Source organism: Atractosteus spatula, chromosome 28 (assembly GCF_055471065.1).
Source record: "Atractosteus spatula isolate fAtrSpa1 chromosome 28, fAtrSpa1.hap1, whole genome shotgun sequence".
In the NCBI taxonomy this organism is placed as follows: domain Eukaryota; kingdom Metazoa; phylum Chordata; class Actinopteri; order Semionotiformes; family Lepisosteidae; genus Atractosteus; species Atractosteus spatula.
In genome coordinates this window covers 7,079,308-7,095,279 of record NC_142733.1, presented here as the reverse complement: position 1 = coordinate 7,095,279, position 15,972 = coordinate 7,079,308, and the positions used below count along the sequence as shown (strand labels likewise).

Here is a 15,972-nt window from a genome sequence, read left to right as displayed (position 1 = left end):
ACATTATATGTATGAAAAGGAAAAGCTTCTGTCCGGTAATGTAGATGATTTCGCTGAAAACTACAATTACCAGGACTCCCTGCAAATTTCCTGAGTATTTGACTTCCGGTGGTGAAGATGGCTGCCTGCTTGAATTAGATGTTTTTGGGGGGAATTGATGTTTTTGCAAGTATCTACGCTTACAAATCTCTTTTGAACTCAGTTTAATATTGTAAGTGAATTGCTTTATGTTTTTGTATATGTATGTCTTGGCGCTTTAATGTGATAAAGTTCGTTATTCGTTAAAAGCAAGGTTGTGATTTTTTGGGTACATTCTACCCGGCTCCTAAATTGTTATGTCAGTGATTTACCTGAATGCAGACAGTTGAAAACGTAATGAAAGACACCGACGCTATTACATAAATAACATTATATGAATACAAATGCTGTATTACAGCGTTTAATCTGCACAACACATAAACGGGTATTATTTTAATGTTTGCATTTCACGGTGTTATCTGTACTTTTAAGTATAACCTCGTACGTTGAACACCTCGTACTTTAACTTAATCTGTTCTTAAGTTACGTAGTTTTTAACACGAACAATTGTACGAAATATCTGATTCCGGGCCAATACTGACCCAGGTTTGGGTAATGAAGGGCTGAACTAGATTAAAAATAAATGAGAATAATTATTTAAAAATTAAAAGGTTAATCGTGATTCTCACATACTTTACCTTTACCAAACCCTTAGGTTATGTTTTGGGTCTATTTAACCAAACACTAGTTTCCTTTTTGTTTTCTTTGTAAGACCTTAGAACATTGCCTAAGATCTGGTCATGATGGTTGGGGGAAAAAAAATTGAATTCTAGTTCAAGAACTCCGAGAAGTTTGTGACCCCTGGGGTAAACACCACAGACAAAAACAAAAGAACATTTTATTCCAGTTTAATCCATTTCTTTTTGGTTTAAAATGGTGTTCAGTTAGTATGAACAACAACAACAGATGTAATACATTCTGAATATAACAGGAGACGTAAACCTCAGAACTCAGAATGTTAGGAGTGTTTGTGTTCATTGCTATTGAGCACTGAAATCAAACAGCTTGGATAGTAAAAACCCTGAAAGTGCTTCCTACCCTTTATTTAACTAATTCTAAACTGGTTTTTTATGGGTGTAAAGAACAGAACCTGATGACCTCTTGCAATGAAACCGAAAAGAGTAAAATAGTGCATTATCCTCTAACCCCTTGTCCTCTGTGTCCCTGCACTCGCAGAATTGAAGGTAGACAGGCAGGGGCTGGGATGGGCAGTCCTGATCCTGGAGGGCCAGGGCAGGTTTTCATTCCAGCTGAGCTCCTAACAACTTGGATCTGCTCGTTATTGCCTCGACGGAACCAGTCTAAGAACGTCTCCTGGTTCTTCAGGGGCTGCTGTTCTGAAGAGACCCTGAAAACCAGCACATACACTGGGCCTCCAGGACCAGGGCTGCCCAGTTCTGGGCTATGGGGCACCCTGAGAAGGAGCAAGAGGGATTTCTAGGAATCGGTTCGCTGGCAGTGAAATTGTCTACCTAGAGCTGCTTGTACCCTGCCAGGCCGCCATGGACGAGCCCGAGCCTGGCCCGGCGGACGGAGAGGAGAGGGCGGTGGAGCTGAGACCGCAGACCCGCTCGAACCCCGAGGGCGCGGAGGACCGCCGGAGCAGCAACCCCCAGCCCACGGTGGGCAGCAGGAGCGAGGGCGAAGGCGAGGCGTCCGCCAGCGACAGCCAGCCCAGCGCTGCTGCCGCCAGCGCCTCTGCGGCAGGGGCTGCTTCTGCCGGCGCTGCCAACGCAGCTGCCAAGGAGAGACCCAAAGTGGCGCAGTCCTCCCCCGCACCCCCGGCCCCCACAACAGACTTCCAGCTGAGAGCACCTCGAGTGAACTGTCCAGAGAAAGTGGTAAGTGGCAGCTGGCCAGTCCTACCATGTTCCGGCCTGGCTCCGGCCTGGCTCCGGCCTGGCTCCCGCATGCTACAGTCTAATGACTGCTTGCTGTATGTAGAAAGGTTTGATCTTAATATGGCATTGGACATATTGAGTCTGATCTTTGCTTTCCTGTACAGATAATATGTCTTGACCTGTCAGAGGAGATGTCACTGCAGAAGCTTGAGTCTTTCAATGGGTAAGGAATACCTGTTCCATACTAAAGAATTGGAACTGCATCTTTTGTACCAAAACTATTCCTATACGGGGTCATTGACTATTTTGAATCACATCAAATTTCTGTACTGCATATATAAATACAGTATATTCTGCATAGCATTTTACACGTGAATGCATATAGCTGTTAAAATTCAACTGTAATTACAAAAACTGGAAAAGGACTTAGTGCTGTAAATGAAAAAGTATGTATGTGCTAAGAAATGCAATTCAGGGTTTGGGTTTTGTAAGGAGACTAGATGTTGTTTAAAATGATTTCACCAGTAGCAATTAGCTGTTGTTAATCATATTTGTATTAGATTGTGTGTTATAGTTTGAGTGATTTATATTGGGGTGTTCATTTTTATTGGAAGAAATGTTAAAAAAAAATGCCTACATGGTTAGTGGTTACTGCCTCATGTTTCCAGATCGAAAACCAACGCCCTGAATATCTCACAGAAGATGATAGAGATGTTTGTGAGAACAAAACACAAGATTGACAAGCGCCATGAGTTTGCCCTGGTCGTGGTCAATGATGATGCCTTGTGGGTGAGCGCTTCATTTCTTGTATGGATTTTTCTGTTTTTTGGCCATTTCTGTTATTCTTTATGCTTAAATTAATTTGACTAATTGTTCAACTGTGTGAAAACGAGCATGTTAGCGTTATAATTTACGGCTGAATTAGAAAACATGGGAGTACAATTATTACACTCTCACACCTCTTAATTTCCTCCCCCAAACATCTGAAATCGTATTTCAGCAACTATTTAAGACCATCCAAACTGTTACAAATCAGTTAGTTATTTAATCATTAGTTTATTTGTTAATTAGAAACTCATTGATCCAAGGATCTGAAGGATTTGTGGAATAATAATTTTTGTTTGAAATGTTTATTATGAAATTGTCTGTGAAGAAAAAAAAAGTGAATATTGCAGTCTGTACACAAATATTTTGGCATATGATTGCTGCCAGTTCCTAGGATCAATTATAATGATTTATTCTTATCTACAAATGCCTTTTCAGCTGTCTGGCTTCACATCGGATCCCAGGGAGCTGTGCAGCTGCCTCTATGACCTGGAGACAAATGTCTGCGAGTCCTTCAGTATCCTTCCATCTCTGAGCTCTCCCCCCTTTCTCACACAGGATCTTTCAGTTTTTCACTGGAAATCCAAACATGGTCTTTTACCACTGCAATGGAAATTGCACTCATTTAAAATCGCAGTTCCTGTGAGTTTGCATCTTCCTTAACTTCATCACCAGATCTTGAGGACCTTTTAAATTTGATGTAGGTATTAAACAGTTACTCATTTGCGATCAGTACTTGGTGGGATCTGATATTCTGTGGAACTGAATTTATTGTTGCTTTTAGTGTCAGTCAGTGTGCATTATGAGGGGAGTTTCCCTGTATCAAAGCCGTTCTGAAGGCTGTTTTCTCTGTGTTGCCACCTGCTTGCAGCCTCCAAAAGATTGAGCTTCCGCAGATGGAGAACGTGCAGACCATCCCACCTCCCTACGTGGTGAGGACCCTGCTCATCTACAGCCGACACGCTGGACAGCAGCAGTTCAGCCCTTCGGAGGCTGTCAATGTGAGCGCACATCGCCTCTGTGAAACACACTTAAATCCCCCTCACTGCTCACATTAAAGTAAATGCCAAGTCTCAAACCCTGTGCCATCCTGTATCCTAAATGGTTTTGCCTTTCCTGTCCACAGAAGATGCTACAGTCTCCCTATTTCTTCTTTGATGTGGTGTACTTGCACAATGGAGCGGAGGAGCAGAACGACGAGTGCAGCTGGAAGGTGAGGGGTTTGAACACGAAGGGGTACCACACACGCCTCAGATCTCAGATCGGGCACACGCAAAATGGCAACATTGGACAAATACCAGCATCTGTCAGCTAAGCCAGGAAGTCTTGATAAGTTTTGTGTCAATGAACTATGTTTCAATAGGTTTCATGGGTTTTTCTTTTTTAAACCAAGATTGTTATCACCGTGCAAATATCGTACGATATTTTCCACAAAAGGAAAAAAAAACTACAAATATAAATGGCAAGGGGATGTAAAATAAAACAGGATTTTGACCATCTCCCTGTGCCCTTTGTTTTCCAAATGGGTGTACATTCATTGTTTTATTTCTCTTGTTTTCTTCTGATTATTCTACCCTTGTCTAGTCATTGAATATGTGCCATATCTCCCAAATGTGTTTGGCTGCCCTCCTCTTTCTGCAGGATGTGTACACCTCCTTCTGTGACCTGGACACCAAGGGCACCTGCTACCAGTTTGAAGTCTCGCTGTGCGGCCCTGCGATCGAGCTGCACAACTGCATGGCCAAGCTGCTCTCCCACCCCTTACAGAGGCCCTTCCAGAGCCACGCCTCCTACAGCCTCCTGGAGGGCGAGGAGCTTCAGGAGATTGAAGCCACAGTGTGACAGAAGCAGTGGAGGACCAGGCTGTGGGAGAACTGTGCATCCAGCATGTTGGCAACATGTTTCCATTTTAGGAATTGGGAAAATGTTCATCTTGGAGTCATCTTGACTTTGATGGCTTGTATTAGGAAACCCGGATTTAATCACTGTATCCTGGAATGCATGTTGTACTGAGTTGGCTGCAAGGTTCTGATTTGTAATTATCAGGAGGGAGAACAGTTTTATTTGCCTTCTATGCCAGTGAAACAATCATTGGATCCTCACTTCTGCAAGACTGCCTGCCCCACTAGGAAATATAGTTGATTTTTAAATGAAAATGTGTATCATAGCTTTTCCAGTTTTCAGTGGGTTGGTGCAGCATAGGGTATAATGTTCCAGCCATGCACAAGCAAGGACAGCCTCATCAAGAATTGGATTGTGCCAAATTTACATCTGTTTCATCCTTAAATGACCCATTCCTTAAGCCAGCTTGGGTTTCAGATTTTAATAAACTTTGAAACAACATTTTTCTTGGTAAGTGCTTTCTTGCTTGTTTATGGGTGTGAGTTTTTTTTAAGCTGGATGTTGTTGGTAATGTTTATTTTAAAGTCCTAGTTTCGTGAACATCAATGCAACTGTAATGATTTTAAAAAAATACAGATAGTCGGTCCTATTCTTGATAAAAGCATCTTCCAAAAATGAAAACAACGTATCATTATAAAGAGGCACACCACTTACTCAGCACCTAAGGGCAGTACACCACCACTCTTAAGTCAATTTATTGTTTCAGTGCATTAAAAGAAAAATCTGACATCTGTGTTCATAACATCTTTCAGTAAATGAATACTATAATACTTAGCTGGAGGTCACACACGTGAAGTACATAGAAGTAGAAAAAAATACCTTACTGAGTGCAAAATAAAAATCTTAATCACAGCATCATCTCCAAACAATATATTTAAAGAAATAAAGGCCTCATTCCTTGTTTGGAACTACTAACTTATTTTGCTCCTAGTTTATGGTAAATTAGCTAACGTACGTTTTGATCTGTAATATCCCACTGCCAGAATTGTACTCAAGGTCTTAATGCAGAGGTCCTTTCCTGCATCTGTTCCTCAGTCAGCAGTCTGTTTCAGGTTCTGTTCCAAAGCTTTTGTTATTGCCAGGTTCGTACTTTCTATAGCTCAGCAGTTGTTCAAGCAGTTTCCTGGTCTCTCTCCACCAGTCAGTCACAAAAAAAATCAATGGTTTTCTCATCCAGTGTTTGTAACTGAGGGAAGATATTTCTTTCACCTGTGTTCCGCCCACTTTACTGTTCACTTCCTTCATGCCTCCAAAGGGTTTCTGGGACATGTAGTCTTCTGGCACATACAATAGGATAGTATTACGATCTTTAATGCTTTTCGCCTTCTATTGGAGACATACCTGCCTTCTACAACACCCCCCCCCCCCCCCCACAGTACACAGAATGTTACCCAACCCAGCTCTCTTGTAATTGTTTTCATCTGAGCATTCCCTTTGTACAAAAAGAAGACGCTGTATAGTCAATTCAATCATGCAATATTGACTTGAGATTCTGTGGGATTCACCATTACTGCTCGAAAGTTAGGAATTTAATAAGAAAACTACACCTGTCAAAGAACTGGAAGTCCTCGTGTCTACGTTTTATGGTGTGAAATGGTTCAAATACTGTCGTGGGATAGCCAGTCCTCTTTGGGCTATAGTACTTCAAATATAGAAGTTTATAAATAATGAAAATAAAGTCCATTTCAAAATATTGTACCTGTTTTATGTGACTTTGTTGAGGGTAAAATGCCCCAAAATGTATTTAAATAGAACTATAGAAAAGCTAGGTATTTCTGTATATTAGGCTATGACTGGGTTGTATAATTACTGTAAAATTACGCTCACCATAGTGTTACTAATTGAAGTAGGAGGTGTGTCTTATTTTGCTGTACATATATGCACTTCCATGTCTCCTATGTTCCACTCCTATGCTGTCTAACCTCTTCTCTTCTGTCTCTGGTACCTGGTTCTCTCTTTTCTACCAGTGTCTTCTCTTTGACCACTGTTGTATCACACAGTGTGTCCCACAGAAGCATCTCCATCTTCTGATTGAGAATTCAGAAGGCCAGTTACTTCTATGTGGACGTGCATTTAAATACACCAGCAAGGCGCCTAAGCTGAATTTCCAGGGCCTCCGGGGATCCCAGCCAGTCTGCCAGCACGAGAGACTGGCACAGAGGGCTGATGGCCGCAGTCTGCGTGGGCTGCTAATGTTGTCCCCCAGGTCGGGGAGTCCGGGATCGCTTTCCCTTCTGCATGTCCTGCAGGTTGCTGTTGGATTTGCATGCGCGCCTGCGCTGCTCTGGTGAAGTAAAAAAAAACCCACTCCGTGTGCTGATTAATTCAAGTTGAATTTGTGCAGAGACTCCGTTCATAGACCCACCGCGAATTCTGAACTGCCCTTCTTTATATCGCTGGCCATCTGTTGCACGACTCTGTACTTTGCAGTGTTCCAATATGTCATATTTTAGCAGTCTATGGTGTAACTGTCGTATCGCTCGAGTCACCTATAAGATAAACAGTCGGCTATAAAATTATTCCAATTTTATTATATAGACAGTGATCATTCTGCATACATCGTAAGTGTTCACAAATGTGTCCGGCTAATTCAAAACGGCAGTTAATTCAGTCATACAACGAGTAGTGTACTCTATTGCATGCAGTGCACACACTAAAGTCGGCATAAACGTGTGTTTCACATTATCCCGTGTTTTAGCAAACAGGACATTTTTTCTCACATGAGATGGGTGTTTTTGCTGTTTTACTCGTTTTGCAAGCAGATGCACTCGGAATATCGGAGACACGACCACACAAAAGGGAAATTGTCACCCCGTTGTCCTCCCTTCCAGAGGGACTGGCTCGGCTGCACCAATGATCACCAAGCGCGGGGTGGGAACACGGTCACTCTGTGAAACGCACAGGAAGGAGGCGGCGAGGGAGGGAAGTTCAATAACAAAGTGATTAGGAAGATGGCCTGAGCTCGGAAATGAAGTATGGCGACACTTGCAGATATAAACAGTGTAAAGACAACACCGATACTTTTTTTTAGAGCTTCGCTCATGAAGCTGAACAAGGCAGCAACCACGCACAACAAAAATGTGAAATGAGGCTGAACGAACGTGCAAGAGCCCAGCCATGAGTATCAATCACGAAGAATTGGCCGAGCGTCTGTGTAAGGCCGTAAATGTTGGAGATCCTAGGTAAGACTACATTAATTGGTACGCGTAGTACGGCAGTATTGCATATATAGTTAGCAGATGTTGACTAATGACCGTGGGCATTTTTAAAGTAAGTCGCGTATGTTTTCTACATACTGCTATAGAAGCCAGGTAAACACTGTAAGCACCCTTAAGTTGCATGCTTTTGTATGCATGCTTGTAGGAACGAAATTGTGTTCCGTTTTTCGTGCATTTTCCATCGTGCAATAATAATCATAGTTTTGCGGGTAGTAAAAGCATTAGCCAGTAAAGAAAAACAAAAACACGCCAAGGAAAAAAGTTAACGTGAAATTTCTCTCCGCTTTCGCTGAGACTGTGTTCAGCTCCCGCAAGGTCCGGATGAATTAGCTGTATTTTTTTGTGGCAGCCGAACCCAGTTCAATGTTCCCGGGCGCCACAAGAAAGGAACCACTTCAGAACTGTGTTCAGAGCTTTGATCTGCGTTCGCTTGTCTGATGTTTTGGGGGAAAAGTTGCAAGAGGTTTTGATGGCGTGCATGCCTTGTGTTGTAAAACAGACAAGTCTAGACATGTTCCCAAAGGCAACGTATTGAATAGCGTATTAGTATCAAATAGCAGTACATTAAGTATGCAATAGTATAATGAATTAGTATTAAATGATATATTAAAACTGGATGAAAGCATCCTGCCTTGCGCCGGTTGCTTGCCGGGACCCTGGATTGGAAGAAGCGGTTTGAAAACGGATGGACTTGTTCAAGTCTTCGTCTGACCAGTCTTGGAGCTGTAGTGTAGCTCCGGTTACAGCGTGTGGCTCTGTCCCTGACCGGCTGTGCTGTGCCCAGGCAGGTGGAGGCGCTGCTCGTGCAGGGGGCCGACCCCAGCCTGGTCCTGCAGAAGGGGGCGGCCGCTGTGCACCTGGCCTCCGGGAAGGAGACGGAGAAGCGGATCCGCTGCCTGAGGCTCCTCCTGCAGCACGGCGCCGACCCCAACGTCAGGTGAGCCCTGCTCCGGTCCAGCCACAGCCTGCCTCCCGTTCGCGAAAGGCATCCCACAGCGCGTTCTGCGCTCATGAACGGAGAAATGAACGTGTGCCTTTTTGTCCATAGGAGCTTTCCTTATTATCGTTTTTTGTGTCTGTGCAAGCAGTAGTCTTCCATTTCATTTATTGCATGTCAGTATTGCAAGCCGGTTTCTTGTCCTTTAAAAGCAATTTTTACGTTTGGTGCATGCTCATTTCAGGGCCTGCATCCGTGTTTTCAGATACACAAGATGCATTTGCTGGACAAACTGTTTTTTTCTTTTTTGAGGGACCGCGAGTTTTTCGCCTGGGTCAGTTCCCTTCCAGCCTGAATGTAGCCAAGTTTAGCACTTCACCTCTGCATTGCACATCTAACAAAGTCCGAGGCCAGGAGCCCAGCTCTGCCCTTCTCACTTCAGAGCCTGGCAGGCTTGTCCTGTTATAGGTTGCTAGATTCCCATCTGTTTGTGTCTCTGGCTACATCCTCCCCTGTTATCGAGGAGGAAGAGTGTCTCATTCTTGGACAGCAGGCCTCTGGGAATCCTGTTTTTCTCCAGGGCTCCACGGGGGAACCTTCTGAGGTTCCATAAGTCTTGGAAGCTATGTGCTGGTCCCTGGCTCTTTGCTTTTGATATTTTTGAGCCCCAGCACTGGGTTGCATCCCCCTGTGGAGCTCTTGAGTGTCTGGCCATTGAAAACCTTGGGGGTTTCGATCATTATTACAGATACGTGTGTTGTTTTCTATGGGTCTTGCTGTAGAAAAATGTGAATGAAGGCTGGTTGTCTCACAGGTCCGTGGATGACCTGACACCCTTGCATATAGCTGCACTGTGGGGTTGCTACCAGAACCTCAAGCTTCTGCTGCAGAACGGAGGAGACCCCAGTCTTAAAGACCAGGTAAGCACCAGTCTTATAACCTTCATATGATTAAATTTACTAGAGCAGTATTTCCACTTAAGCTGAACATGCATGCAGCATGCAATAAGGGGTTAGACCTTGATAGTGTCTTTGCTTTCTCTTTTGGTCCTGCTCTGGTTTGCCACAGACTTTTGTTTTCGACAATTAACCTTTGTCCCTCATTGTTGAGCTGCTTTGAGTAGTAGTTATGAAGGAGACAGTTCTGTGTCCTGAGAGCAGGTCTGTTTCTCTACAGGATGGGAACAGGGCTGCTGACCTGGCCAAGCAGCAGGACAACCGAAAGTGCGCCCAGCTTCTGCAGGAGTACCAGTCTTACAGTCTGTTGCAGCCAGAAAAGGAAGACCTGCTCAGATATGAATACTGTAAGAGTTTCTTGAATCGCATTCAGAAGAAGTTTTGCTACAAGCCATACCTCTTTGTTTCCTTGGTCTGATCTTTTTTTCTTATCCCTTGCAGCTTTTTATGACGGTGAAACCAGCAGAGACAGTTTCGCTATTGGGGACAACTGCACATCTATGAGCCACAACCTGTCTTTGCTCAGCGACTGTGGTGATGGACCACTGAGTAGCACTCGGAGGTCCTTGCATGATTCTAGTTGCCTGAACCTGTCGGCAATTTCCACCAGACCCAGCTGGGGGGGTGGGTGTCGTCTATCGGGACAGCCTGATTTTTCCCAGCTGCGTGGGCCTTTCAGCCAGGACTGGAGCCGCACTCGGATTTCAACAGCGGGTGGAAGAGCCCTCGGTGAGATCCTGCCAGCGCTGCAGGAGCACGTTCCTCTTTCCGCTTGTTCGCTCCAGCCCCGGGACGGGGAGCTGTGCTCGTTTCCAGAGGGCTTCTCGGAATCCCCGTCTCGCAGTCCCGAGCTTGTGGACACACCCGTGTGCGCTAACCGCCGTGCAAGCCGGAAAAGTGTGAGTTTCAAGCAGGCGAATGAGTATTTCCCTGCGTCCGCCCCAACGTCTCCCCTGCGGCCCGCAGCTGAGGAAAGCCGTCCCATGGCCGACGTTACTTTTGATCCCTCGGAATACCCGGAATTCCTGGACGCGGACCGCTTGGCAAACGTCTTGAGCTCTCAGGGGATCGATGTGACCTCTCCGGATCACGTCTTTGTGTTTTCCCGGGGTTCGGACAGTGCCGGCGCTGATCTGGATAAGACGCAGGTGGGATTCTGGCCCTCGGCTGGAGATGAGGAAGGTGGAGAGCCAGAGGAGGTGGAACCGGTGCCTCCTGTTCAGCCCCCACCACCTCGCAGCTCCAGCTCCAGCAGCAGCAGCCAGTACAGCAGCTGCGATAGTGAGCCCTACACTAGTGCAGTGGAGGCCTCCTTCCACCACAGGCTGGCTTCAGTAGAAGAGGAGGAGGACACGGACACGGCACAGGACAGAAATCCTCGAGGGGCCCCCCGTCAGGAGATTGCACCAAGCTCCTTTTCAGAGCTAAAGACCACTTCAGCAGAGCTAGGAAATACACTGAGTAAATCTCCATCGCTTCAGGAAGTAAGCAGGCAGGGAGACTCCAATGAGAGTTGTTTGTTGGGTAATGGATCGGTGGTTTATGAGTTGGGTCAGAGCCCATGCAGCCCCACTATGGCAACTGTTCCTGTTCAGAGGAGCATAACCTCTCCTGTTCTCGACCAGGAGGAGGCAGCTTTGAGGGCAATGCTGAACGCCTGGATGTTATCCTCTAAAATTCCCCTGCGTGAGCATGGAGCTGGGGTACAGGAAGGCATTGCAGACGCTACCTCTGCAGACCAAACCGAAGTTGCAAGACACAGTTGCCCAGGGGAGGGCGATGAGCCGACGAGGGATGTCCTAATCTCTTCGAGGCTTTGCTCTGCAGGCAAAGCCCTCCCTGCAGCAGAGGAAGAGCGCCCCCTAGTGCCAAGCCCCTTTGTAACAGGGAGGACCAAGTCCAGACAGAGCCGCTGTTTCCTCAGAACCAACAGCAGCTCCAGTGCCTCCCCTTCATCCTCCTCCCTTTTTGACGACACCTTACCCATACCTGTGCGACTTTGTCGCCGCAACCCCAAGAGGCACGACGGTAGCGCAGCAGCCAAAGGCAGCCCCAGGTCTTGTTCTGTGACTGATGGGAAAGAGGACAGTCTCCTAGTCACTGCACGTCAAAGCACCCAAGATTGTCAGACCAACACTCCACTGGGTGAAGGAAATACGAGCAGTTTGGAACAAGGGGTCAGTCAGGCAGACACTGTGATTCTCTCGGGCAGTCTTGCGGACACTGTAATTCTTGAAAAGAGCAGTAATGGCTGTTCGGCAGGTCCTCAGGAGGAGACGGCTCCTGAAGTGCTTCCAGGGGCAGAGGATTTCATGACTGATGATCTCTCGAGTTCAGGTGGAGAGGGGGTCAAGTCACGACTCAGTCGGGATGGATGGTGGGTAGCAGATGAACGTCCGCGTCCTACAGGGAGGTGTCAAAGGCAGCAGTCTTGCATGACTAGTGACCTGGATTCCAGCAACCTTCAAGTGAAGCATACTTTATCAACAGAGAAGCAGATGGCGTTTTTGTCCAGTCACAAATCCCCAGAGACGCAGAGGAGGCCACCATTAACACCAGGCTCTGGTTACACCCCCAGGTACAGCATCAGTCGGCTCTCTGCGCGTCACCAAGCTGAGAGACTGGCGGATCTCTCCTATACTCCAGGGGGGCGACCCCTGATGGTTGATGCGGATGAGCCCATAGAGTACCTCTACACTGATACAGAGCAGGGCCACACGTTGATAGAGTGCCATGTGCCTCCTACAGCCAACAGCACCCTAATCTCCAGTGAGGCCGAGTGCGACACAACCACCAGTGAAGACACAGTGTTATACAACTGGAGATCCTTTCAGGCCAGCCCAGCCAAGGATAAGGAGAACCGCCTGCCCCAAAACGAGGTCTCCGCAGAGATTCGTGGGCTGTCGGACAGGGAGCTTCGCCGCAGGCTCAAAGAACTGGGAGAGGACCCTGGTCCCATCAATAAAACCACCCGACCTCTGTATTTGCAGCAGCTGAACCGTTTGAAGAGTGACAGCTGTGTGAGGCAACCCAAGAATAACCCAGGTAAGATCTCAGTCATATTTCTTTTTCAGGCAAGTAAATATTGTATTTAAACTGCAATATACACATTTTCTTTACTATATATTCATGGGGAAGTCTGCAGCTTTCCTATAAAAAGGAATTTTTGTGTTTTTCAAATGTCGTCATTGCACAACCAAAACTACTAAAGCCACTTATGTAATGGCTCTTATTTCCCATTGCGTGTAAATAATGCGTGGTTTTGCCATTTAATGCTCATGTGTTTATTTGCAGGCTACAGCCCAGAGCTGGCCATCAGCCTGCACACCTTCCAGCTGCCCAAGTGCCATGCAGATGAACTGGCCCTCTGTCAACAGTTCGACCAGCCTGACCAGAACAGGAAGTGGCGAGAGGGGGTGGTCAAGTCCAGTTTCAATTACTTGCTGCTGGACCCGAGGTTAGTGTGCTTTTGGGGCGGCTCGTTCATTTATCCGAGCTAGCTGACTTGATGATCAAAAGTATTTCCTCTTGCTCTGGGTATAGACAAGAATGCTCGTTTCTGATGCAAACAGAAGTCACGGATAAACAATCGCTTGATCATTTCATTGATTTGGGCTCCACTCTTATCGTTTCCTGACCTCTCCTCTTCAGGTCACTGCAGAAGGCTTGTGTTGTGCCCATGTGAGTTAATGACCTCCTGTAGCTTTTCTGGAACAAATGGGTTTTCTTCCAGATCTGTTGAATTGACAGAAGCAAGGAGCTCGTGTCTTCCTGCCCCAACCCCCCAGATGAGGAGTAATTTACAGCTAACAGGCGCGGTTGGTTTTGTAAGGAGGCAGGGAGGAACGTCTGTCTGGGCTAGCATTGTTGAGCACAGACAGCTCTGCAGGCCTTGTTCTTAAGAGTATTAAACCATGGTGTCTGCTCAGCGACCATCGCTGTAAAGGAGAGGTGTATGTGCTCCTGCTCCATTCGCACGCTGCAGCTCCACACGAGCCCTGACTCCTCCCCTTCCTGTTAGGGTGACGAAGAACCTGCCGGCCCGCAGCCCCTCGCTGAGCCCCGCGGAGTGCTTCCGGGTCTTCGTCAGCGCCATCTTCTACGTGGGCAAGGGCAAGCGCTCCCGGCCCTACAGCCACCTGTACGAGGCGCTGGATTACTACAGGGGAGACAAGACGTCCAAGGTGAGACCCGCGCAGCTCTTCGAACGGAAGCACCAGTGAGCGGCTCCGCCACCCTAAACGATCCTGTTCTGACTTGGAAGTTTGTAGCAGAGCACTGGCTTTGTCCAAAGTGAAAGAAACCGTGCAAACCCCTTTGTGTTGTGTTTTGTAGAACTTTTGATGCCTTTCAAATTGCCAGTTGTTTATCAGCACATACCCATCCTCTTCGGAAATCACGATTGTCTTTGTCTCGGCTCTCAGCCAGGAGCCCCGAGGAAGTTCAGACAGACTCCTAGTTCAGGCTGCTTAAATCATCTCAGTAACACAATTAGGCTGATCTCTGTAGGATGTTTTATGACTGGTTAATGCTCACTTTGTCATGCTAGTGACCATTACCCTTTTAATTTGAGGAAAATATATCTGTGTGCTTTCCAGACTGCCCTCTCCAGCCATGTCAGTTTTGGGGGTGGGGGGAATGGGGTAAATTGTGTGCCACAGATCGCGATATCTTTGTGATAGCCAAGTCTCGACGGCCCCCGGCTCCCTGTTTTGCTCCTGCAGAAGCTTTGCTCCAAGGTGCAGCACATCCTCCAGGTGTGGGCCACCGGGCAGGGCGTGATCTCCCTGCACTGCTTCCAGAACGTCATCCCAGTGGAGGCTTATACCCGCGAGGCCTGCATGGTGGACGCCATCGGTGAGGGAGGCCACTTTCCTGCCTTTCGTCCGCTGCGCACAGCGTTTCGAAATGTTTCCCCACATGAATTTAACTGGCCAAGCTGAAGTCCTTGGCGCCTCTGGTTTTCAGTGTGTGTGTTTAGTCATGTTGCATCCCTTTAAACAGATTCTAAAGCAGTCCGTTTTGGCAGGAGTTGTGATTTAGAAGCATTCAGCCATAATCCCATATTTGTAATGCTATAAAGATATCTATTTGTCCATATACTGTAGACATGAGACATGCTTTTATAAAGCAAATAACATATCATCAGATGAACCATTAAGGAAAACATAGGCAGTTTTGTTCAACTTTACCTTGTGCGACACACTCACCCTGGCCATATTCCATCATTTGTGCACTGTTTAGTTTCTCCTTCAGGTAGAATGAAATGTTAGAACAAATGTTCTGTTGATACTTCCTGTATAAATTCTTAATTTTGATTTCCCAGTTTGCCAATGTTACTTCTTTGCGATTGCTGCACAGGAAGTATGATTCCCCTCCCTCCTCCTCCTCCATTTCCTTTCCCATGGTGCCGTTTCTGAGAGCTCTGTCCTCTGTGCCAGGGTTGAAGATGCTGACCAATCAGAAGCGGGGAGACTACTATGGGGTGGTGGCGACGTGGCCCATGAAACGCAGGCGTGACCTGGGCGTGCGCCTGCTGCACCGCACCATGCAGATCTTCCTGGCCGAGGGCGAGAGGCAGCTGCGCCCCGCCGATCTCCGCGTGGGCAGGTGAGCATCTGGGGTGGGGTGGGGGGGGCACGCCTGGCGAGCTGGAGTCTCCCATACCCCCCCCCTCCCCCCAGCCTCCGCCTGCAGGAAGACACCTGGATTGCTGGGGCCTGAGTCAGCGTTGCTGAAAAGTAATGAACTTCAGGGGAGAGCAGGTATCTGTCTGACCCCCCCCAGGACCCCCCCTGCTACCTTGCTGACACCTGGCTGAGATGAGCACTTACCTGTAACCTGGGGAAGTCAGAGGGATGGTAGAGTCAAGGAACATTGAACTTGGGAAATGAATGGTGTACTGAAAAAAATACTTTCTCAACTTCAAAAGCACTGTGTGGCTGATGATGATGATATCCTGGAATCATCCATTTTTAATAGACTGATCAACACAGACCTAGGATTTAACTGTGCCGACTTGTTCTGGATATCAGCTGTTTCGTTGAGCCATGAAGTGTATAAGCATTATGAAACTGGACTTTTCTCTTTTTTTGCTTTTTTTCCTTAGTACATGTGCTGTTCTGCTTTTCACTAGTGATGTTCATATTGGGGAAAAAAAAATCAAAACTGAGCTGTGTTGTTGGTTCATTTTTCGACACACCAGCACACAGAAT

The 15,972-nt window shown here is 46.8% G+C and overlaps 2 protein-coding genes across 2 annotated transcripts; both read left to right on the top strand.

Moving 5' to 3' along the window:
* The first annotated feature begins 92 nt into the window (after nt 1–92).
* Nucleotides 93–6,337, top strand: babam1 (BRISC and BRCA1 A complex member 1). The gene is made up of 9 exons (XM_088907846.1): nt 93–211; nt 1,575–1,919; nt 2,084–2,142; nt 2,588–2,708; nt 3,183–3,261; nt 3,420–3,444; nt 3,616–3,745; nt 3,871–3,957; nt 4,386–6,337. The coding sequence occupies exons 2-9, from the start codon at nt 1,581–1,583 to the stop codon at nt 4,584–4,586; spliced, it is 1,041 nt and encodes a 346-aa protein (XP_088763972.1). The 5' UTR covers nt 93–211; nt 1,575–1,580; the 3' UTR covers nt 4,587–6,337.
* Nucleotides 6,338–7,743: 1,406 nt separating this feature from the next.
* On the top strand, nt 7,744–15,926 carry ankle1 (ankyrin repeat and LEM domain containing 1). The gene is made up of 9 exons (XM_088907871.1): nt 7,744–7,828; nt 8,649–8,801; nt 9,616–9,721; nt 9,978–10,104; nt 10,199–12,802; nt 13,052–13,214; nt 13,779–13,941; nt 14,482–14,614; nt 15,199–15,926. Exons 1-9 carry the CDS (start codon nt 7,764–7,766, stop codon nt 15,369–15,371), a joined length of 3,687 nt encoding a protein of 1,228 aa, XP_088763997.1. The 5' UTR covers nt 7,744–7,763; the 3' UTR covers nt 15,372–15,926.
* The last annotated feature ends 46 nt before the right edge of the window (nt 15,927–15,972 follow it).

Coding starts and splice junctions, on each gene's coding strand:
- ankle1 (XM_088907871.1), top strand. CDS start 7,764: ATGAGTATCAATCACGAAGAATTGGCCGAGCGTCTGTGTAAGGCCGTA. Junction 12,803..13,051: donor GCAACCCAAGAATAACCCAG/GTAAGATCTCAG, acceptor GTTTATTTGCAG/GCTACAGCCCAGAGCTGGCC. Junction 13,942..14,481: donor GGGGAGACAAGACGTCCAAG/GTGAGACCCGCG, acceptor TTGCTCCTGCAG/AAGCTTTGCTCCAAGGTGCA.
- babam1 (XM_088907846.1), top strand. CDS start 1,581: ATGGACGAGCCCGAGCCTGGCCCGGCGGACGGAGAGGAGAGGGCGGTG. Junction 3,445..3,615: donor GAGGACCTTTTAAATTTGAT/GTAGGTATTAAA, acceptor ACCTGCTTGCAG/CCTCCAAAAGATTGAGCTTC. Junction 3,958..4,385: donor ACGACGAGTGCAGCTGGAAG/GTGAGGGGTTTG, acceptor CTCTTTCTGCAG/GATGTGTACACCTCCTTCTG.